At 46.8% G+C, this 24583-nt stretch overlaps 1 protein-coding gene across 4 annotated transcripts in view; it reads right to left on the bottom strand.

Moving 5' to 3' along the window:
• NUP93 (nucleoporin 93) overlaps positions 1–24583 on the bottom strand; it is a 94437-nt gene that overhangs the window by 14634 nt on the left and 55220 nt on the right. For all 4 annotated transcript variants that reach the window (XM_048515747.1, XM_048515748.1, XM_048515749.1 and 1 more), the window contains 8 exons: positions 23253–23381; positions 9935–10009; positions 8309–8398; positions 6762–6901; positions 3932–4064; positions 2911–3068; positions 1579–1744; positions 763–856 (listed from right to left, as the gene is read on the bottom strand). In XM_048515747.1, the coding sequence (XP_048371704.1) occupies positions 763–856; positions 1579–1744; positions 2911–3068; positions 3932–4064; positions 6762–6901; positions 8309–8398; positions 9935–10009; positions 23253–23381 (985 nt within the window). The remainder of the gene's footprint in view (positions 1–762; positions 857–1578; positions 1745–2910; positions 3069–3931; positions 4065–6761; positions 6902–8308; positions 8399–9934; positions 10010–23252; positions 23382–24583) is intronic.

The following is a 24583-nucleotide window of genomic DNA, read 5'->3' as shown; positions in this document are numbered from 1 at the left end:
TCTATGTTCTGATGGGCCTTAAAAGCCCCTGAGACTCTCTTAAGAAAGATTATCTGTGCTGTTTCCAGCAAGGCTACTACTAAAGCTACCAGCAGGTGGAAAGTGTTTGTGTGTGTGTGTGTGAGAGAGAGAGAGAGAGGGAGAGGGAGAGGGAACAGAAGGACAGAGTCCTTTCCCCATCATCTCTACCAACTAACGTTTACAGGTTTCTCCCAGGTCCCAATCTAGTACTGCAGCATTTGATGACGCTTCTTCCACTGTGCAGAGGGAACCTTTAAAAAGTGCACTTCAGCAATGGTCTTCAAATCAAAAATGTGACAGATTTTAATTGCAAGTATCTTTGGGAGCCAATCTGGCCGAAAAATGGGGCAGAAATAAATACACCCAATCAATAATAAATTAAATTGGGTACACTACACTACTGCTACTACTAAATTAAGACAATTAAAACAGGGATGTTTATGTCCTAGCAAATCTCACTGCACACATCACAAAAAAAGCAACACTGAAAAATATGCCAGCCAGAATATTAGACTCGTAGACTCTCTACCGGATGAGAATCGCCATTGTCTCAGCTGATCTTGCTAAATGATAGCGTCTGTTGATATGTTGCATCGTGTCTGATTGATGGACTCTTTTAAAATTGTCAAATCCCATGACAAGTCTTAGCATTGGCGCTGCATTTTCCAAAAGCTGCCAGGGGCCACGCAGGTCTTTGAAATCCAAAAGAATCCTCACAAACACACATGCCGCTTTACTCACCATAATCTTCAAGCAGTTGCTTCTGGAACTGAGACAAAGTCAGCCTGTCTTGCGGCGAATTAGTGCCATCAGCATCAAAGCACACCTGGTTCAGCTATATACATACACACACGCACACACACAAAAGATGGAGAAAGCAATGTTTAGAAATAACTCTTTCCCTTCCCAGCGAAGAACTGTGACTGACACCTTGACAGATGCTACCTTTATTTATTTATTTTTGGATTTATACCCCACCTTTCTCTCTTGTAAGGAGTCTAACAAACTCCTTCCCTTCCTCTCACCACAACAGACAACTGGTGAGGTGGGTGGGGCTGAGGTCACCCATCAGGCTTCATGTGGAGGAGTGGGGAATCAAACCTGGTTCTTCAGATTAGAGTCCACTGCTCTTAACCACTACACCATGGTGGTTCTTATTTATACCTTGCCTTTCTCCCTACCTTTACCTACTGGTAAACTGATAATTGCATCCACTGTCACTCTTCCCAAGTATGGGGTGGTCACTACAGAGGGACCACTCAGTTTGAACAAGATCCCTCTCAAATCAGTGCCCTTGGGTTCATAAGAGAAGGCGCTGTTACCAGCAGAGAGACTGGAATGTGGAATACACTACCCTGTATACACAAGAACACGTGAACAACCCGGTGAGGTATGGCTTCTCTCGGTTGAGCATATCTAGTAAAAACATTAGTAAGGGAATCCGAATGCACAGCAATTAGGAGCAAACCTTCAGGAGTTCCAATCTGCAGCTGAAGGAAGGAGAGAAAGGAACGAGACACCCTCACGCTGAAAGTTACGAAAGACAAGCAGAACTACCTTCAGCCAAAGATAATCCTCCGTTTTATCAGCAACTTCACTGTGATTGTCAGCAATGTCACACCGGCCGAGGATGCAGTAAACAGCCCTTTTGTAAGGGTCGGTGTTGTTTCTCAAGGCTCGTCGGTAATGGAGGCGAACCTTATTCTCAGTGGCGGGAGACAACCTGCAATCAAAGGAAACCACGCCATCAAATGGAAGGCCCAGAAAATGCCACAGGTGGCCTTCTTATTCTCAGCACAATCCTCCTCCAGGCAGCAGCCTCGCCTCCATCCCAAGGCCAAGCACAAGCAACAGATCCCCTGAAATGTACAGGTACTGCCGCTTCTGTACACTCGTGTGCTGATTATTCACCCTAGACACCGCTGTCGTTCCCAGCTATAGAAGGCCCGGAACTGGCAGGAGTCCCTGGTGAGCACAAACAGTAAGAGAGCTCCTCTGAATAAATGTAAAATGGACATGCCATCAGCACAATCTGCAAACAGGCACAAGCTGTGAGTTTATAAGGTGTTACCTATACAGAATGACACGCACTGGCATCTACTGTAGTTCCTGCCTCTCAGGTGAATGATGGGAAATACCCAAGATATCCTCCTAGCTCAGTGGGAGGAAAAGCGGGGATACACCCCAACTCCTAAAATAGCACCTACAAGACCAAGGGCTCTGCAGGGTACCACAGAGCACAGTGATTCTATTTCCCCTGCTTCTTCTTCTTCACATGTTCTTTTATGCTTGCCTGGGCCTTTTACCTGTTACACTTTATGTCCTCTCTCTACTCACTTTGTTTCCTATGGAGCCAAACTATTCCCCTGTTAGGCCCCTTCCACACATGCACAATAATGCACTTTCAATCCACTTTCAATGCACTTTGCAGCTGAATTTTATGTGCGGAATAGCAAAATCCACTTGCAAACAATTGTGAAAGTGGATTGAAAGTGCATTATTGTGCATGTGCAGAAGAGGCCGAAATGCTGCAGGCTTTACCCCTACACCCCCCAATATAGTTCAGCAGAGCAACTTCACCACACAGCTAGATCTGAGCCATCAAATGCTGCAACCTTGTACTAAAATTGGGATGGTGGGGTGAGGCAGGGTGTTTTTTAAACAAATGTTAGCAAATAGGTTTTGAAGGAAATTTCTTCATGTTTTCAACAGGCTCTTCCTCTGTGAAATACTCACAGCTTCGTAGCCCTGAATTCAATATACTATATATGACTTAAAACACACACAAGGCTAACGTTGGTCTCTGCTTCAGAGTTGCACGTTCTCAACACAACCACTTTTCCCCTTGCCAGTTTCTCTCCCTGTCTCACTCCCCTCCCTGGCTGGTACCTCTTGTCTTTGCTGTGCATGTACTCCTGAAACCAGGTTTTAAACTCTCCCAGTTGATGCTGCGCACGATTCACCACCTGCAGGGCTGCCATTAAGTCCCCGCATCGTATGCAGTAGTAAATGAGCACCCAGACTGGATGGCCCTCCACCTCTCCGTCCTGAAAAACAAGCAAAAGTTAAAAACTGCAGGCACGCAAGGGGGTGGGGGGAGCTCTTCTGGCACTGCAGTCTAATTTTTTACCCAGTGGTTAACCAGCATCTGGCCTCCAGCACTTCAGACTGTAGGGAAGGGCTCACATCACTGTGCCCCCATTTTGCAAAAAGTATTTCATGAGGAAAACTAGCAGGCGGGGAAAAGGGAGGTGAACTTGCGAATGCAGCCTTCTCCTGGCACGCTAGGGATGGAACCTTCTTTGTATGGTGGATCACCTCGTCATTTTTCATTTTGAAAATTTATTTACCTTGTTTTTATTTGTTCCATTTATTTTATTGAGAGCCTTATTCTCTTACCATAATCAAGGCGGTTTGGCTTTTTTTGGCTGGGGGTGGGGGTGGGGGGTGGATGTGAAGGGTTGCCCTCAAGTCACAACTGACTCATAGTGACCCTGTAGAGTTTTCTAGGCAAGAGATGTTCAGAGGAGGCTTGCCATTGGCTGCCTCATGACAGTGGTATTCCTTGGAGGTCTCCAATCCAAGTAGTAGTAGAAGAAGAGGAGGAGGAATTTGGATTTATATCCCACCTTTCTCTCCTGTAAGGAGACTCAAGGTGGCATACAAGCTTCTTTCCCTTCCTCTCCCCACAACACTTATAAGGGGGGGGGGGGCTGAGAGTTCTGGAGAACTGTAACTAGCCCAAGGTCACTTAGCATGAATGAAGAAGTATGGAAACAGAGCTGGTTTACCAGATAAGCCTCTGCCACTCAGGAGGAGGAGTGTGGAATCAAACATGGCTCTCCAGATTAAAATCTGCCTGCTCCTAACCACTACACCACTCTGGATGAGGCATTCCAGCCACACATACCTGGAGTCCCGGGACAGACACTGGGAGTTTGATGTTCAGGAAACTGCGGACTAACTGGTAGGTTCCAGGCACTCCTCCCAGCTGAGCTTGGTGCAAATTTCCAAAGACTGTCACCAAGGCATAGTTCTTGTAACTGCAAGAGATCATCCGCCGTTGATCAATAATGAGTCTCACACATTCTGTCATGAGAGAAGTTATCAGCTCACTGCTCAAAGGCCCCTTTCGCACATGCAGAATAATGCACTGTCAATCCACTTTCAATGCACTTTGCGGTTGGATTTTGCTGTGCGGAATAGCAAAATCCACTTGCAAACCATTGTGAAAGTGGACCGAAAGTGAATTATTCTGCATGTGCAGAAGGGGCCAACGTTAGACTCGTCAGAGAATGTTTTTTCAGTAGAAAACCGAAACCCAGCCACTAGTCTCCACAGGTGGAGGTTGGATTGTTATCTAGAGCAGGGGTCTGCAACTTGCGGCTCTCCAGATGTTCATGGACTACAAATCCCATCAGCCCCTGCCAGCACGCCCAATTGGGGGCTGATGGGAATTGTAGTCCATGAACATCTGGAGAGTCGCAGGTTGTAGACCCCTGACCTAGAGAGAGCAGGATTACAATGGGGATGGGAAGGGCTTTTTGAGCAGTAGCTCTAATGTTCTGAAATAAGCGGCAAGAGGAGTCACTCTGAAGCACCCATCTATTTAAGAAAACATGTGGCAAGTGAGTAGTAGAAGAAGAAGAGTTTGGATTTATACCCCACCTTTCTGTCCTGTAAGGAGACTCAAGGTGGCTTACAAGCTCCTTTCCTTTCCTCTTCCCACAACAGAAACCTTGTGAGGTAGGTGGGGCTGAAAGAATTTCAAAGAACTGTGACTAGCCCAAAGTCACCCAGCAGGAATGAAAGGAAACACATCTGGTTCACCAGATAAGCCTCTGACACTCAGGTGGAAGAGTGGGGAATCAAACCCAGTTGTCCAGATTATAATCCACTTGCTCATAACCACTACACCACACTGGCTCCAATAATGTAGTGTCATGATTACCACCGCTCTGGTCATCAAGGATATTTTACCAGTTTAGTTTCGTCAAGTTTTTGGCTATGTTTGCAAATCTCAGATTGGCAAGATGATATTAAATGTTTAAATAAACAAATAAATAATTTTTGATTCACAGATCTAAGGAACACAAGCATAGCAAGTCTTTTAAGTTAGCACTGCCTAAATATGCACTTTGAGATCTGAGGAACAGGGGAAAATCACTCCACTGAAAGACTGCGGCAGTCCTGGCAGCGCTCAAAATCAGATGTCTAGCTGCAGCACAAAAACAAGAGCATTTGTTAGTCTGCTTTCTTGCACATCAGAATTCCAAGATAGGCAGCCAACTTCATATCCGTGACAGCAAATTCAGTGCACCGCACAGATCAGATTCTACAAAGCTTTCGTTTGAAACAGGGTGAGATTCCTACCCTATATCTTGTAAGCAAAGGACAAACCCTCATTTTATGCCACTAACTTGTGCAGATATGCGACATCTGAAGACAGTAAGCTGCCTTATATTGACTCAAAATACTGGCCCTCTAGCCCAAAGTCACAGGGAGAAATCCTATTCCCCATCTCTGCTAGCCATGGCTCCCTAAATGGAGATGCCGGGGACTGAATCTTCTGCTTGCAAAGCGTATTTTCCATTTTCACTCAGTTGTGGCCTTGATTCCTGGGAGGTTTAGGCAGCTGTTACTGCACGGCTTTCCCCTTACTGTTTCACTCTGAAGGACAACCTTCAATAAAGGGAATGATACAAACAGAGAGGTAGGGTCCATTTATATACAAAACATCTCATTGCTGAAAAGGCTCAAAAGGCATCTAGGACAAGACATGCCTTTTACTAGCATTTCTCAGTGTTCGCAGTTCATATCTAAATTCAGGGTTGGGGCGGTTCAAAAATAACAAACTAGTGGACAACGGGGAAGATCAGGCTTTCTTCCTGCTCCCCAACAGGCTGGTGAAACTGTCCCCTTCTCAGAAGGAAAAAAAAACCCATCCGGAAGCATCCCAAAGGAAACTGTTAGGGTTATTAGGTCAGTTGCATTCAATATCTCTTCTGCCTACATCACCATAGGAATGGGGAAGAAACATGAGACCATATAATCTGCACCTCTTCCTATGCTCTTTCTATCCTCTTTTCCACTTTAAGGAGCAATTCTGCAGGATAATTTCTACTCAGCTTTGTGGCCCCTTCCGCACATGCAGAATAATGCACTTTCAATCCACTTTCACAATTGTTTGCAAGTGGATTTTGCTATTTCGCCCAGTAAAATCCAGCTGTAAAGTGCATTGAAAGTGGATTGAAAGTGCATTATTCTGCATGTGCGGAAGGGGCCTATAACAAGTACAAAAGCAGTACAGGAAGGAAGCTTGAAGGTAGTTCTGGATTCCAAGTAGTTTGCCACCATGCTAGAAGATTTCTCCCACTCCTCCGCACTGCAGGCATTTTCACACTGTACTTCTGCTCTGATAGCTGCTTTTGTGCAGAACTGAACTAACCACCATGCAGTGCTCACTGCCAATGCAGCTTCATGTTCTGAAGGGAGGAGGCACACAGACAAGATCTGAAACGATTAGGGGCTTCCATTTCTTTCGCGCTGCATTTTCAAGGGCTCGAGGGAATTGCAGAAAATCATTCTTGGCTTGGAAAGTAGGTCTGTGCCTGAGGAAAAGGCAGAATAGGTGGGAGATCTTTGGAGAGTCCAGTTTGCAGTACGTGTGCTAGAGAAACAGCCAATCAGAGTTCCTGACTGCTAGTGACTCAGCAGGAAGAGAGGAGTCACCTTCATACCTTTGCTCAAGGTAATGCAGAGCCTGCCGTACAAATTCCATCTGCACTTCCATGCTCATCCGGACTTTCAGTGCATCGCTGGCGGGGACCAGGAGGACATCGGTCATTTGCTTCACCATGGCCCACAAGTCAGAAATGTTCTAGGAAACAAACCCGGTTGTGATCAAACAGGAAAGAGGTACCATCCCATCCTGTCCTGAAAAACACACACACACACACAGTCCTGTGCCCATTTTTAAATGAAGGAACTCTGTTATAACTGTTCACACTTACTGACTGATGACCACTGTACATTCAGTTCACTGGGCTAGACCACTGGTATAGCTTTAAGGCCACAGCTGCAATATGAACTCAAAATCAGTTTTACTATCTCTGCCTCCGCATAAAGAAGAAGAGTTTGGATTTATATCCCCCCTTTCTCTCCTGAAGGAGACTCAAAGGGGCTTACAATCTCCTTGCCCTTCCCCCCTCACAACAAACACCCTGTGAGGTGGGTGGGGCTGAGAGAGCTCCGAAAAGCTGTGACTAGCCCAAGGTCACCCAGCTGGGCATGTGTGGGAGTGCCCAGGCTAATCGGAATTCCCCAGATAAGCCTCCACAACTCAAGTGGCAGAGCTGGGAATCAAACCTGGTTCCTTCAGATCAGAGTGCACCTGCTCTTAGCCACTACGCCTCTGCTGCTTCCTACCACGCCCTAGGAACTCTGAGGTAGGCAGATTTACAGTGGTTTTGAAAATCCTATTAGAGCTCCTTCTACAAATTTGTAACACTATAATTTTCAGGCTTCTTTGGAGGAAGGTCTTACAGTACAATAACATTATACAACGCCAGGCTGAAATCTGTCTTGACATATCCTGTTGCAGAGCGTTGGAAAGAGTTTCTCTAAGGCTGGGAGCACATTAAATGAATGGCCACACAGCCAAAGCAGCCTTCCAAAGCCACAATTGGGATTCATCGCCTCGATTTTGGACATCAGGGATGACTCGCTGGAACAGCACGAAGCTCCTGAATATGCAGCGTCCCCCAATTTCTACATGAAACATCAGTTAATAAATTGTGGTTCTTTTGGCAAAATGGGACCACGTAGCCTAAAAATGCCCCAGATAGGCTTGGGTACAGCAAAGGGAGCTGCTCTTTGCTATGATTTCTTGTTTCTTCCCCCATTTCTTCTGTAAAGGAATATACTGATATAGTATGGATTTAGTATTGATATATATGGATGTAGTGCTGCTGTTATTATTACTGGCAAATTGTTAGGCTTGGAGTGTTTAAGTCACCATCTGTAATTTGATCCCTATCTTTTAGTTCTTATGTATTCTATTAGTATTTATTCTGCCATACTGTATATCATTTTGCTATGTTGTTAGCCGCCCTGAGTCCTATAGGGAGAGGGCGGAGTATAAATTGAAATACAAATAAAGGAAACGCCCAGGAGCACGCGTACACAAATATAAAAAGCAGCTCGTTTTAGCCTATGTCAATAACCTGCTAATCTCAGCCGAATTCCAAAGCAGTGTTGTCTCCTTCTGCTAAATGGTGGGCTGTACCTTATCATCCAGTTCTGCCACAGCAGCACAGAGGTCCACCAAGTTGGGCTGCAGATATCCATTCACAATCTTCTCATTATAAACATAAATCTGAAACATAATTCAGTATCAGCAGCTTTCCACCACTCAATGCAACCCCCGGCCCCCTCCTCTTCCATATCAATCCTCTCCCTTAGCTGTTAAATTCTGTTCAGGATAAATACGACAGGAGATTTATGAATTCATCTGCCATTTCCTGGACCATCTTTTTCTGGAATGCTCTGCTTGGGTCCTAGTGGCTTGGGGACAGGAGGAGGAGGAGTTTGGATTTATACCCTACCTTTCTCTCCTGTAAGAAGACTGGTGGCTTCTGAAGAACTGTGACTAGCCCAAGGTCACCCAGCAGGAGTGTAGGACTGCAGAAACACATCTGGTTCACCAGGTAAGCCTCTGCCACTCAGGTGGAGGAGTGGGGAATCAAACCCGGTTCTCCAGATAAGAATCCACCTGCTCTTCACCACTATACCATGCTGAGAGGTGAACACTAGGACCCAAGCAGAACATCTTGGAACAAAGATGGGCCAGGAAATGGCAGATGAATGCACAAATGTCCGGTCATCTTTATCCTGAACAGGGTATAGCTGCAACAAAATTAAAACACAGATCAGATGACCTTGTTAGAGTTTCTCAGCCAGGACAAACTTCCCAATCCCACTGCCTTATGGCTGAGATGCGTCAGGGGATGGAGAGTAATATGAAATTGCTCCTTCACGTTTATTGCACTGCTCTAGGCAGGCCCCAGGGTCAGAAGCAATCTAGTATTTCACGCTGTTCTGCCTGGCAAATCCCAAATTGATCTAGTGGCGGTGCAGAGGGAACTAAGAGCTGGCAGATACTCAAGGCCGGCAGAGAGATTTGAACGACTGGGCCTCAATGGCAAAGCATCTGGTTTGTTTGCTGAAAGTGTGAGGCTCCTCCCCTGACCATTCCAAGTTTTAAAATTAAATCAGATAAGCAAGCTTTGGTCAAGACCTTTCTGTGCCTTAGACCCTGGAGAGTTACTGCCAGTCACAGTAGACCAGGGGTATCCAACTCTGGCGCTTCAAATATCCATGGACTACAATTCCCATCAGCCCCAGCCACCAGCCACAGGGGCTGATGGGAATTGTAGTCCATGGACATCTGAAGCACCAGAGTTGGATACCTCTGCAGTAGACAATGCTTCACCAGACACACCAGTGAACAGACTCCACTGTCCAGCACCCTCGTACTTGGGGAAGAGTCGTTAACCAACACTGTCCAAACGGCAATGCAGCATGAAATAAAGAATACCCCTGATGCATTTGAAAAATAGACTTCTCATCAGGAGTAACAGAAAAGCATTCCTGAAGAAATTTTAAATTTTCTTGAAATCTGGAAGGTCAGACCACCGTGAATTGTACTTACACAATTTAACTGTATTTAAGCAACTTAAACATATATTTATATTTAATTGTATTTAAGTAATTTAAAAATAGAAGCCAAGTCCTGATATTGACAGGGACCTCAGTATCCTTTCCTGACAAAAAAGTAAAATCTAGAATTGCCTGTCGTCTAACTAGGGAGGTTAAGATACCGGTAATCCTGTAGAGATTCCAGTTTACTCACTTGTCGGGCATACCCCATTTCAATGTTGTCCAAAGAACTGCGGCCAGGTGGTCCCAATTCACCAACGTAACTGGGCTGTGGGGAGATTATGAAAATTTGGTTAGAACATCCATATCACAAAGTGAGCAGAGTCACTTTGCACCCACCTGGCACATGGCCTATTTTGTGTCCTGCTGTTACAAATACAACACTAACATGCTTTTCCTCATTGTTTGGGATCCCACCCTATAGCATGTAACTGAGTCGTGACTGTTGCTGAGAAAACCCTTCCTAAAGCGAAGCACCATCTCGGCAGGTATCAGGTGCCGTTTTTCATTCTTTACCTTAAGAATGAGCCTGGAGGTGCTTTTTTGAGTAGGGGCCCCAACCTTTTTGAGCTGATGGGCATCTTGGCAGTTCTGCCACAGGATGACAGGTGCAACCACAAAATGGCCACTGTGGGAAGTAGACAAACCCACAGGAAATTCAAATGCAAGGGTCAAAAGGAGTAATGTTAAAAACTGTACTGGAAAAGAAGAGAGAGAGAATAAAACAAATGCTACACTGGCAACTTGTCGAAGGCTTTCACAGCTGGATTCAACTGGTTGTGGTGGGTTTTCCGGGCTGTGTGGCCGTGGTCTGGTGGATCTTGTTCCTAACGTTTTGCCTGCATCTGTGGCCAGCATCTTCAGAGGTGTATCACAGAGGGAAGTGTGTTACACACTGTGTCTACTTACTGACTGGTTCCCCACCCTGGGACATGGACAATATATACCCCACTAAACAGTCCCTTTTCACTGGACACAGTGTGTAACACACTTCTCTCTGTGATACACCTCTGAAGATACATTGAGCTGGGGCCCTTTCTGGTTCATCATTTTTACGTTGGTAGAACCATGCAGCCTGAAAGGGAGGGCTCATGTACTGTAAACTGATGGGGACTTCCTGAGGTAACGAGAAATACTACAGGCCCTGGATAAGCTTCGCCACAGAAATTCAGGCTATAGAGCAGGCAAGCATCACTACAATGGGGACCTGTAGCAACTGCTGCTCTTTGCCCTATGACTTTGGCACAATTCTGAAGGTAAAGCCACCTTCTCAACAGTTTTCTACCCTCTTCAAGGAAGGAAGGAAGGAAGGAAGGAAGGAAGGAAGGAAGGAAGGAAGGAAGGAAGGAAGGAAGGAAGGAAGGAAGGAAGGAAGGAAGGAAGGAAGGAAGGAAGGAAGGAAGGAAGGAAGGAAGGAAGGAAGGAAGGAAGGAAGGAAGGAAGGAAGGAAGGAAGGAAGGAAGGAAGGAAGGAAGGAAGGAAGGAAGGAAGGAAGGAAGGAAGGAAGGAAGGAAGGAAGGAAGGAAGGAAGGAAGGAAGGAAGGAAGGAAGGAAGGAAGGAAGGAAGGAAATGTACTGATAGTACAAACTGCAGTTTTTGTTTGTAGCAATAATTAAATCAGAATGTCTTTCCCACCCCCAAATTACAAAAGGTTGCAGTGCAGTTAATGAAGAAGGAAGCAAGGTGAGCACTTTTAATAAACATGTAATCTGGAACCAATTACAATGAGTGTAATTAAACTCAAATGTTCACCTCCAAATCATACTATATTAGATCAGCATCAACCACTGAGATTCCTCAGCAGCAGAAGGCCATAAAGTGGAATAAAGGAAGGAAATGGAACTATGAATTGCAAGAGGCATTTGGCTTTCCTGAATTTCCTAAGCTCGGCCACCAGAAGCCCTGCACTAGTCCTGATGACTACATGGGCCACAGGACAGACAACAGAACAAACCAGCGAACCTGGGCTCTGACTCCCACCATAATTTCTCCTTGTTTTATTCTTTGCTTTATCATCGTTTGCCTTCTTTTCTCTCTCGTTGAGACTTTGCTTCATTTGCCACTGATAAAACAGACTCAACATATCCTTCCTTTACCTATAATACCAGTGATCTCCAGCATCGACCCTGTGAGTTCAACGGAGTCCAGGGAGTTCCAAGAGGTTTCCTGCTGCTCATTTTCTTCTTCCCCAGAAAAAGAGCCAATCCTTCAACTGACTGGAGCAGGAGGCCCTTCAGAAGAGCCCAAGAGGCAACACTTTGGTGCCTGTGGGAAACAACCATCCAGAAATAGCTGTTTCCCCTGGAGGAGAATGCTTGCCTTGCAACCCTTTCCGTATTTTGCGATTCAGTGCAGCAATCTATGGTTGCCATTTTGTGCTTCTCCCTGAAGCAGCCATTTTGTGGTAGCATATACTCCCTGTCCTCATAATTCCAGAAATGCCCATCAGATTAAGAAGACTGGAGGGAGGCCTGCTCTCTATATTAACATCAGCTTTTTTCTCTTCTCATTTGACCCTATGTTCCCTATCTAAGCGGCCTGCTGATATACTTATCTTCCTCTGTTCTAGTTCATGATGTTTCTCTTCTCTTTCATGCTTCTAAGGCCTTCCTATGGCTTTTCATATCTTGGTTTCCACTGCACCTGTGGAGACCACCTAAGATTTTCATACATTAAACCTCTTATTCCCACCCCCACCCCCCAGTGTCTGACATAGAAAAAGGTAGTGTATCCACTACTTCAGCCTACTTCGGTTCCTTTTTCTTAAGCACATCACTACTTTGTTTCCTTCTGTCACTAAAACCCCTGAAGCCTTACATGTTCTCACTGTCTGGACTTAGCTACTTCCTGAACCTTTTTTATTGCTGTGATCTTGTCCTTGCCTTCCTACAAAAACTACTCCAGCCGAGATTTTCAGTTCTCTCTTTGTCACTAAACCTAAAAGACTTCTAAAAATTCTGCTTCTAGACCATGGGGAAGTACAGTCAGATATAGTTCAGATCTGCCTCAGAGAGAGACCAGGATGCCTCAGGTCTGCCTCAGCAAAAGAACGGATGGAGTGAAGGTTATGTGGCAGAGTGATTTAGCTCTACCTCTGAGAGAGAAGAAAGTACCAAATTGTTAAATGTGTCTCTGATAATGAGCAGGTCTTGTACCATCTAGCCCAGGGGTAGGGAACCTTTAACACTCAAAGAGCCATTTGGACCCGTTTTCCTTGGGAAAAGAAACACTTGGAGCCGCAAATAATTTTTAACATTTAAAATAAAGATAACATTGTATATATTGGGTTTTTTTACCTTTTACTCCGCTCATTCTGAGAAGCGCATGGATGCATCCATCCTGCTGCCTGCAGGGCGGGCAAGGATGGGGCCAGCAGCTCGACCTCGCCGGCCGCCAGGAAAGCGCCTGACCCGCTCAAACGGGGCGGGCAAGAGGGGAAGCCCGCGGCGCAGCCCAGCCAGCCATGGGCAGTTGGTGCGCCTGCCCTGCTGCCTGCAGGGCGGGCAAGGATGGGGCTGGTGGCTCGGCTCGTGGAGCCGCAGTGCAAGGGCAGAAGAGCCGCATGCGGCTCTCGAGCCGCAGGTTTCCTACCCCTGATCTAGCCTGACTCTTGGGAAAGGGCAGTCTGGTCGGGGTGCAATCCAGTGTGTAAGAGAGAAACCGGCCTAGTGGCTAGTCGTTAAAAGTCTGCTGTGCCTGGAAATTCAAACCTCAATGTGAAACTATCGCTAGATTACATTTAAGTGCCTCAGTCAGGTCCTCCTTTGACTACCTTGACACATGTGCTGCTCATTTGTTCTTTGAAATAAATACATCTTCTGTGTTGTTTATATACAAATACTGCCTCAAGGATTTCAGGGTTCTACTTGCACACCACAAAAATTCACCTCATGGTAGCAAACCCGTTACTACACACTTGCTGCCTTAAAAACACCTGATAACTAAAGGGAAGCTTTATAGTTTAAAACACACGTGGTTCCCCAAAATCACAGGACTCTGTGTCAGTCCCTTCAGTTGGCTGAAAAGGCAAGTCACACCATCCTTCTCTCTTTCTTGAGATCCTTCTCTGGACTTCCCTTTTACTTCGGTTTCAATTATTCCAACTTTCCACACGATAGTCCTTCTGGTTCCGATATTTCTCCTTTTCCAGTTCATCCTTGATGACTCAGCATCGTTTAAAACTTTGCTTCAGCTTGGCCTCCCCACTGTCATTGTTGACATTCATTTCTCTTGACCGTTACTCCTCTTTTTCCAAGCATATCTAAGTTACTTTTCATTTTAGTTAACTTTTTCTCTGCACACTAAACTTCACCAGCTTCTATCCCTAATATCCCTATAATGCACACTTTTCCTTGCCAGAGGAAGCCCAGCTCCTGCTCAGTGACCACCTACAGGGTAAGTCCTGATTCTTCGGGAGCCCAGCTGAAGTTTGAGGGAACACAACTCCTACCTACTCTTTTTTGTTCTGGATGCTGCTGTGAATCTTATTTTCTGCTCCTGCCAACCTGACCGTGTTATTCTACTTTTCTGTGAATTTTATAGGCTTCCATTACCTTAATAAAAATTTTAAATCCTGCCTTATTTTAAAAGTCATTTCACTGACTGCAGAAGAAGTAGTACTGATAGTAATAGAGATTTTACAGTTGACAGAGGATGCTGGTAATACCTCTCCCTGAACCAATAGTGACCTGTGATTTAATATACGTTATGTTGTTTCGATTATAGAATATCTATGTTAGCGATATTATTATTTAACTTAGTCAATTACTTAGTTATGATTGAAGGTATTCGATTGTTTATGAGGAATTAGCAAATGTACGTATTGTCTTGGTTTTTAAAATTGCAATAAAATAATTTTTAAAAAGGCATTTCATTCAACCAGACACTGAAATTAAGCAAAACAAAAGATGCCATTCCATTTGGCTTCACAGAGCACAGAAAAAGGAAGAGAGAGTAGCTGGGGTATGAGATACATGTTTTTGGCTCAATTTTGATGCCGGATGTGTAACTGAAAACTTGCAGCATTCGTGACCAATGACTAGGTCCACTAAAAGCTTAGCTGTTTTTTATACTATGCATACAATCTCAAGGAAACCTGTAAAGAATTCAGAAACACCAGCCTGTTTGTAATCAATGCGGCCTGAACAGTCTATTTTCTAACTTCTAAGCAAGAAGAAAAGTATCTTAATTTCCTTGTGTAGTGCAGCTTTAGTGACAAAGTACAGCAATGAAAGTAACTATGCAGATGTGCCGATGTCCCTCTTTCGTAGGCGAGCATTTATCTTCACTAGCTGTAAAAGGCAGGCACTCGGAAGATGCATTATTCATCAAGCACAAAATTCCTTCAAACATTCATAAACAACGACAAAAAACCCTCAGCAGACATTTTGGCTGCTCTCCAAATGGTTTGGCCAGCAGCATTTTGGAAGGGGTGGGGAAAGGCAGAACGCTGCCAGCACGCTTGCCATTTTGGCTGAGCCTGGTGGCTTGAGTGCGTGCAGAAGTCCTGAAGATACACGGGAGACTGAAAGAGTCCTGGGCAGAATGAGATTATGATGGAGCAGCCATGCTGTGTAGTTACTACTGACGCATGCTGTGTGATCACAGAACTTTACAATAAAACCGAGGAGAAGGAGGACGAGTATGAGTACGAGTTTGGATTTATATCCCCCCCATTCTCTCCTGTAAGGAGCCTCAAAGGGGCTTACAAACTCCTTTCCCTTCCCCTCCCCCCCCAACACCCAGTGAGGTAGGTGGGGCTGAGGGAGCTCTGAAGAACTGTGACTAGCCTAAGGTCACCCAGCTGGAGTGTGTTGGAGTGCACAAGCTAATCTAGTTCCCCATATAAGCCTTCACAGCTCAAGTGGCAAAGTGGAGAATCAAACCAGATTCTCCATATTAGAGTGCACCTGCTCTTAACCACTACATCACTGCTGCAAACCACAGGCAGAATTCTGGTGTGTGTGCGGGGGGAGGATAGTCCCAGAGGAGCGATCTAGTCTGAATTGGCCTCTTGACCTGAACACTCCTGAGGCACACAGCTGAGCATTTTTCCACATCTCCTTTTTACCAGACAGCATGCACTTTAGGGGACTGGGAGCTGTAGAATCCTCCAAGAAGAGGGAATCTGTTTGTTGGCTTCTTTGAATCATAAAGCATTGGCCTTACTTCTACAAGCAATGGGTTAGTATTACTACTAGCCCAGTGCTTGAAAACTGTCTCTACGGCTGACCTGTTTTCTGCTGGGTTTGGATCTGAGCCTTTGGGCTTATTCTGTATATTGAGAAGTATCAATTAAAACCCTTATTATGCCACACAGGAAAAGTGACTGTCTGAACCTACCTGCCTGCTTCTCTCTCTCTCTCTCTCTCTCTCTCTCTCTCTCTCTCACACACACACACACACACACACACACACACACACACACACACACACACACACAGTTTCACTCTAATAAGCTTACGATCAACCTGGGATGGAAATGTGAAGCAAGCAGCTTTGAACATAGTAAATGCACTTCAAACTTCCCAGGCCTTTGACTTCTAAAGCTGTGAACAGCACACATCAAGGACTTTTAATGCTCTCACAGTGTCACACGGGCAGCATGAACAGAGATTGCAAGATGACAGGCTTTTAACCCATCCTTGGAACCTGAGCAAACCTTCTGGTCTTCCCTCCCCTACCTTTGATACCTCCGTTGCCTGTGATCAGGCAGCGCTCTAATTAACGGTGAGAACAGAGGACAAGAAGACTCAATTTATCAGTTGAATAGAGAATATGGTATCTGATCTTCCAAAAAAAGGTTAAACAGCCATTCTTATAAACCCCAGAAGTAGTCCAAAGCTCCCACAACCGGCTGTCAAGTCTATAAAGCTCTCTTGATTCTTGTTAAATTCAAAGGGATTCCACACACATCTCCCTCACTGGAAAGCTAGGTAGCCTGCTGGGACTTCAACAGTAAGTTGCCAGGAAACCAGGAGTGTATTGTTGAAGGCTTTCATGGCCGGAATCACTAGGGTGTTGTGGGTTTTCCGGTTTGTATGGCTGTGTTTCAATAGCATTCTATCCTGATGTTTTCCCTGCATCTGTGGCTGGCATCTTCAAGATGTCAGCCACAGATGCAGACGAGACATCAGGAGACAATGCTACTGGAACACGGCCATACAACCCGGAAAACCCACAACACCCAAACCAGGAGTGGTTCCACAAAGAAAATATTTCTGCCATCTTCAGATACTTCAGCCTTCCCTGCCTCCACTGAAGATCCTCTGTATGGGTCCTAGACAATTCATACAACTGATGTAAGAAGAACTGCAGGGTTCTACACATTTCTTGAAGAACAAAAATAAAATTACTTTTAAAGGAAATAAAAAGAAGAGAAGTTGGATTGATATCCCCCCTTTCTCTCCTGCAAGGAGACTCAAACGGTCCATTGGTACTTACCCTGAAGGGGCCTTCTCCTGGATGGCGATGAGGGCATCCTGGATGGGGTGATTTCCAACCTATGCTCAGGGAGGCAGAACTAAATGATGTCACTTCCTGTGATGGGTTGGACTCTCTCTCTCCTTGATCCCCAGAATCCGAATGGCTTAGCAGTGAAGTAGTACGGAGATCTCGGAATAAACAGGAATAGTGACAGTAACATAGAAATAAGACATAGAACATAGGACCAACATGCCTATAACGGACTCCAAGAGGAATTAACTTTCAACTATAACTCTAAGATAACCTGATGCTAAATGATGGAGACTAAGACCTCAGGGAGGGCCAGGATGCCCTCATCGCCATCCAGGAGAAGGCCCCTTCAGGGTAAGTACCAATGGACCGTTCTCCTGGAGGCGATCTCGGGCATCCTGGATGGGACCTCCCCGAGCAGTGTCCCTTAACTGGGTGGGTGTCTAGTCTCCGAATATATGTTCTAGCACCCTAGTGCCAAAGGCTGTCTCATTAGCTGACATGGTGTGTAATCTGTAGTGTCTAATGAAGGATGTGACAGAGGACCATGTGGCTGCCCTACATATGTCTTCTAGGGGAATGAGACGCCTGAAGGCAGCAGATAACGGAATGTTGGAGGCCTTGTATGCTTCGGTGATGCAGGTTTTAAGTGTGTAGCTGAGGGACGCCTTGGACATTCTGGCCCCAGCGTTAGGTGCGTTGACGTTGATGAAGAGCGACTCGGTTTTTCTGATAGGCTCGGTGCGGATAATGAATGCCTTGAAGCGTCCTTCTGGCGGTGGTCACCAGAGATCTTTCCTTGGGATGGGAAGGAGAAGGACAAAGTATGTACGAATAATGAGCTCCTGTTTGAGGTGGAATGTGGAGGCGACCTTTGGAAGAAAGGGGATCAGTACATAACCACTCTGTCTTTGTGGAAGATGCATAACTGGGAGTTAATTGAAAGAGCTTGAATTTCTGATATCCTCCTGGCAGTGGTGATGGCGATGAGGAATAATAATTTCATTCGCAACCATCTGAGACTTATGGTCTGGATTGGTTGAAGGAAAGCAATGGCCGCTGACAACGGTGTTAAGCCTCCAGGCTGGGAACCTGTGTACCACAGGAGGTTGTTTCTGGGAGACACCTTTAAGAAACCTTATAATGTCCGGGTGTCTGGTGGCTGGGATGTCATTGGAAGGTAGGTACCACGGTTGCTAGGCCTGCTAAGATACCTCTCTTGAAAATTCAGAGCTCCTGAGGCCCTTTTGAAGCCAGCTGTAGGAATACAAGAGTATGTCTGGGATGGAAGGGTGGAGAGGGGTTGCTGAGAGGAGTTGTATATGTGGTGGAAGGCCTTCTAGCCGCGATGATGGTGGCTATCACTGTGTTAGGTAGCCCTTGGTAAGCTAGAGATTGGATTCGAGCGGTGGTCAGACAGAACCACACCCACAACTGGGGTGGACGATGGGGGACCTTGAGACAACATGTCTATGGTAAATGCAAGGCCGGTGGAGGCAGCTGCCAGCTGTAGTATTGAAGAGAACCATGGCCGTCACCGGCCTGCAGTGCTACCAGTATGACTTCTGCTTTTTTCTAGCCATATCTTTCTGAGAATTAAGTGGTGACAGGGGACGGAGGGAATGCATATAGTAGTTCCTTGGGGAGGTTAGGGCATCCACCACAGGCCTCGGATGATATCTGAGTGAAGAAAGAAGCGAGGCAGCGCTGGGCATTATTGCGAACAAGTCCAGAGTGGGGTTCCCTAGTTCCAGAGTCAGATTGTGGAATATCTCGGGGTGTAGTTGCCACTCTGCTTCGACTACTGACTGACGGCTGAGCCAGTCTGCCTGCGTGTTGAGGGCTCCCTGTATGTGTTCCGCTGACAACGATAGGAGATGAGTCTCTGCCCAGGACAGGATGGCCGTAGCCTCCCGATGAAGTCGACGGGATCTGGACCCGCCCTGATTGTTGATATGGGCCTTGGCGGCAATGTTGTCCGTCCTGACCAGAAGATGACGGTCCTGGAGGGTTGGCTGGAAGTGTTGGAGGCTCAGCAGAATGGCTTTCATCTCCAGGACATTGATTGGTAGTTTGGCTTGGCTCGCTGTCCAAACACCCTGGGCGAAGTTTTGTTGTAGCGATGCTCCCCAGCCGCTGAGGCTGGCGTCGGTGAAGATCTGGAGCCTGTGTGGGTAGAGGTACACTTTCCCTCGAGAAAGGTTCTGGTGACGGGCCCACCACCGAAGGCTGTCGCGGAGCTCTATGGAAATCTGTAGAGGGCGATCCCTCTTGTGCATGATGAGGTATTGGTAGGGGCGAAGGAAAAGTTGTAATGTCCGTGCATGGAACCTGCCCCATTGCAGCATGTCTGTTACTGAGATGAACAATCCCATGAGTTTTGCCAGTTGTAGGAGGGAAGCTCTGTTGGCGGGAAGGAGACTGGTCACGAGCTTCTGGATCTTGGAGATCTTGTCTGGAGGAATGAATAGGCGATTGAGGGAAGTGTCTATTATGGCCCCTAAGTGCTCCATCCGTTTGGATGGGTGTAGGGAGCTCTTCTGGAGGTTCACCAGGAAGCCGTGTTGGCGCAGTGTGTTCATGACGACCTCTAGATCCTGTAGCGCTTGTTGTCTGGAGTTGGAGCGTACCAGGATGTCGGATGAGAGGAATGCGGGTGAATGTGGATTCCCGTTAGAACCATGATGGGTGCCAGGAGCACCTTGACTTCGGGGGGCAGTGGCCAGCCCAAACGGAAGAGATCTGTATTGGAAGTGATCTGGCCCCACCGCGAACCGGAGAAAGCGTCTGTGTAGTGGGTTGATAGGGACGTGGAGGTAGGCCTCCGTGAGGTCCAGTGAAGTTAGGTAGTCGTCTGGGCGGAGGGCCTCCACGATGGATCGCAGTGTCTCCATTTTGAATCGTCGCAGGCGGATGAAGCGGTTCACATATCGAAGGTTTAGAATGGCACGCCAGTCTCCGTTCCGCTTGGGAACGGTGAAGAAATGTGAATAGACACCGCAGGAACGTTCCAAGATGGGTACCGGCTCGATGGCCCGAATCTTGAGTAGGTGTTGAACGGCTTCTCGGGTTCTTTTTAATTTGTCCGGATTGCATTGGGATGGGTAGATTCGAAATCGGGACCTTGGGAAGCTGGAGAATTCGAGGAGGTAGCCTGAGGTGACGACCTCCTTGGTCCACTGGTCGACGTGGTCGCCTGTCCACAGGTGGTGAAAATGTTGGAGGCGGCCGCCGACTGGGATCTGAATGTAGTCAGGATCTGGAGGTCCTGTCAGGTTGAAATTGTTTTGCTCCTCTGCCCTGTTGACGGTTGTAGGGACGAAAGGAACTGGAGAAGGTGCCACGTCTTCTGAATTGCTGTTGAGGCTGCTGTTGTTGTTGCTGTGGGAACCAGCGCTTGCCGTCCCTAGGAGTGCGGGTGAGGGTGCGCTGTGAACGAAAGGTGGTGTAAGGTTTAAAGGAAGATGTTTGGTCAGATCTGACATATCTGGGCATGGTTTTCTTGTTCCCTTTGGTTTCTACGAGGACGGCATCTAGGTCCTTGCCGAAGAGTCTAGAACCGTGGTAATCGTAGGTGGAAACCACTTGTTTGGAATGGAAGTCGGCAGACCAGGCTCTCAGCGTGCAAAGGTGGAGTCTGCCCAATAGCAAACTGCGGCAAGGATCCTTTCTACCCCTTCACGCAGACCTTGGGCCTCTGGAGGGAGCATGAGAAGGAGGCGACGCAGCCACACGATGGTGGCTCTAGCCATGGTGGAGGATGGGGCTAGGGCTCTGATGGATAAGGCTAATCTATCGTGTATTCTTCTGTGGAAGACCTCCGCTCTGCGGTCCATCGGGTCCTTCAGAGTCCCTTCTCCATCCTTAGTGACAAGGCCGCCTGATTGGAGGGCCACGACCGGAGCATCAACAAGAGGGGTCTTAATGATATTATGGATGTGCTCTGGAAGTACATAGAGGTTTTTTAAAGAAGAGGGGCAGCTCTTACTGGCGTCTAGGTTAAGCCACTCTCTTTTAATCCTTCTCTCGAAGAATTCCGGGAGAGGAAAGGCCGCTGATGTCTCCTCTGACTGAGGGAACATGCCCTTGCTCCCTTTTGGGACACCTTTAACTGTCTTTTTGGAAGTGGAGGGGCCCTCAGGGTCCTCGGCGTCTGCCGGGTCCTGTAATTCAAGTGCGGAGATGGCCTTTAACATGAGAGGGGGGAGGTCCTCCTTCTTGAAAAATCTGACGCACTGTTCTTTATTTTCCTCCTGAAGTTCCTCTGTGTCAGAGAAATGATCTGATGTTTGGTCAATCTCCCCTTCGCTGGCACCTTCCTCCTCAGGGAGGTTAAGGGGATCCCTATAGCCAGTGTGGGGAGGACTAAGTGACCTAAGGGAGGGGCTAGAGTGATGGCTATGTCTGTGTGATCTTTGAGAATGGGAAAGGCGCTTCTGTTTGCGCTTAGCTTTCTTATTCTTGTCATGCTGCACTATTTCCTGTCTCATTGTCTTTCTAAACAGCCCCATTAAGGCCTCTGGGGAGGTGTTTGCCCACGAAAAAGACTCAGGAGGATTAGAAACGGAGGCAGACTGAGAGGAGCCCTCCCTCTCCTTTTCCCCTCGATCTTGCCTGGTAACGGAGAGGGGGGAGGAGCCCTGGGAGGCTGGGGCTTGTGTGCCCTCTTCAGCCGCGCGATCTTGGCGGCCCGCCCCCTCTGCCTCGAGGCGTTCTTCACGCGCGTTTGTTGGCGCGCAAATCAGCTCCGCTGGGTCCCCGTCGTTGCGGGGGCTGGAGGGAGCTCCGCCAGCCACGTCCCAGAGAGGGACGCTGGTGCTCCGTTGTTGTGGGCGCTGCTCTGCTGCGCTAGGCTCCGCAGCATCTTTGCTCGGCCGGAGGCCTTGGCGCGCCTTTTGTTGCCTGTCTTCGCCGCTGCCGAGGCTTTGGAGGGAGCCCGGGGGCTTTTATGGCCAGCAATCGATGTAGAGGGCTCTTGCAAACCCCGACGGGTTGCTGCCCTGGTGCTCTCCGCTGCAGACTTCCCAAAGGAGTCGGGAGGGGGAGAGAAAGAGCGGGCATAGCCTCGCTGCTCTGCCATTGACCCTCTGTTAAGAGGCTTGAATGCAGAGAAAAGGCTCTAAAAGCCGTGGGATTCAAGGGTAGGACAAACGGGGCTTGACAAAAACTCACGAAGAGACAACGAAGAAAAGGCAGAAGAAATAGCAGGATCCAGGGCTTGGAGTCCTAAACAAGCACTGCTCTCCCTGCTCAGGCAGAAACGATTCTGGGGATCAAGGAGAGAGAGAGTCCAACCCATCACAGGAAGTGACATCATTTAGTTCTGCCTCCCTGAGCATAGGTTGGAAATCACCCCATCCAGGATGCCCGAGATCGCCTCCAGGAGAAGGGGCTTACAAACTCCTTTCCCTTCCCCCCTCACAACAAACACCCTGTGAGGAAGGTGGGGCTGAGAGAACTCCAAAGAACTCTGACTAGCCCGAGGTCACCCAGCTGGTGTGTGTTGGAGTGCACAGGCTAATCTGAATTCCCCAGAAAAGCCTCAACAGCTCAGGTGGCAGAACAAGGAATCAAACCCAGTTCCTCCACAGTACACCTGCTCTTAACCACTACATTACTGCTGCTCCTATGGGAAGGACTCCAAGTTCAAACAGATATTGTGTATGCTAAGATCCAGTGGAAGTGAAGGAAAACAGCAGAATGTGGTAATGGAGACAGGATTCAGTTTCCTGACTATCTCAGCAAGTATCTAGCTCTTAGAGATGTAAAAACACAACTGAAAAAAAGCAATGAGTAATGCCTGCCGGAATCACAAAAGACAAAAGGACAGCTCAAAAGGACAGCTCAACAGTATGGTCAAAATATGAGAGCTCATATAAATTTGTTAAACTGGTAATAAACTGGTAAATGCTACAGAATTCAGCTGTTCTCCATGTAGGTTTTGGGGCAGAATAAATATAAACATTAAATATATACATGAAGGACCCACAAGCCTGATCACAGCTTGCTCATGTGAGAAGCCTGTGTCCCATATCTGCAACAGACCCCAAGGTACCTCATTTTCCTGCGTAAAATCCAGAGCATCTTCTCCTGATGCCAGCAGAGTATGAAGGATCCGTTGTTTCACCTGTTCCCACTCAACCAACATGGATTCCCGATGATACTCCTCAGCCATGGCAAAGGTCTAGGACAAAAAGAAGTACGTGCAGAAAACAGAGTGTCCTGAGACACACTTAAGAATACAAGGCCAAACATCACTCAACATTTCACTCAATGATGCGGCTAGCCTCTACCCGGGCCCGGGCTTTTACAGTCTGGCTCTGCCTGGTGGAATGCTCTCTCTCCAACCATCAGGTCCCTGCAGGACCTTGGACAGTTCTGCAGGGCCTGTAAAACTGAGTTGTTCCCCCGGGCTTTGTGGGAGGCTGGCCACGGATCTGTGTGCCGTCCCCCCGTGAACCTCCCCCTCTGATTTAATCTGTACCATTCTTGGCTTTCTGCCACATCCCCTCTCGAGCGTGGGATTGGGCGCCGCCAATAGTTTCTGTGTGTTGCTGCTTCTGTGTTTTAAATAATTTTAATGTTTATATGTTCATATTTTATCATTGTACATTATGTGTTGCCTTTTTTGGCCTTATTGTTCACCACTCAAAGCCCTTCGGGGGTTGGGTGGTATAGGGAAATTAATAAATAATAAAATAATAATAATACTTTCTAAGTAGCTCTGCTATTAACTGAGTATGAAGACTTTTCAGAATAATAAAAGGAAATGCTAAATAGTGACCAAAGTAAGAATGGTACTGGGAAGGTTAGTGTACTATTTGGCACCCAAGACAATATCAGAAACATTTACTGGCACAGTTGGGTGTAGTATTAGTGTGACTGGAGTGTCAGAAGGATATCTGGAAGACTCAGGCTCAAATCTTCACTCTGCCATGGGACCAGTGACACACTATTGGCCTAAACTATTTGGTTGTGAGGATAAAATAAAAGACAGAGCAATGTAAACAATTTAGAATTTTCATGAAGGAGAACACTGGTATAGAAATGAAGTAATAAACAAACAAACAAATAAATAAAATCTTATCAGCTATGAGGCTGAAATAACTAACCTGGAAACAAAACCAAACACCTGAATTCTCAGTATTCTGGAAACAATCTGAGCTAGGGATTGGCAACTATAGTCCTCCTATGTTAATGTGTCTCCTATGCAGTTTTACATTCTGCAGATGATTTTCCCAGTACTTTGTTCCCAACTGCTGTCTTCAAAGCTGAGACACAATCTAGAGTGCTCTTGAATATCAGCGCAGGTTCTCATAATCCCACCTGCACTTTAGCTATTCTCTTTCCTGAGAAAGTCAAGATATAGGCAACCGAAAGTGCAGA

The sequence above is a fragment of the Sphaerodactylus townsendi genome, linkage group LG14 (genome assembly GCF_021028975.2).
Source record: "Sphaerodactylus townsendi isolate TG3544 linkage group LG14, MPM_Stown_v2.3, whole genome shotgun sequence".
Classification (NCBI taxonomy): domain Eukaryota; kingdom Metazoa; phylum Chordata; class Lepidosauria; order Squamata; family Sphaerodactylidae; genus Sphaerodactylus; species Sphaerodactylus townsendi.
The sequence above is the reverse complement of the archived record's forward strand: the minus strand, read 5'-3'. Positions and strand labels throughout refer to the sequence as shown.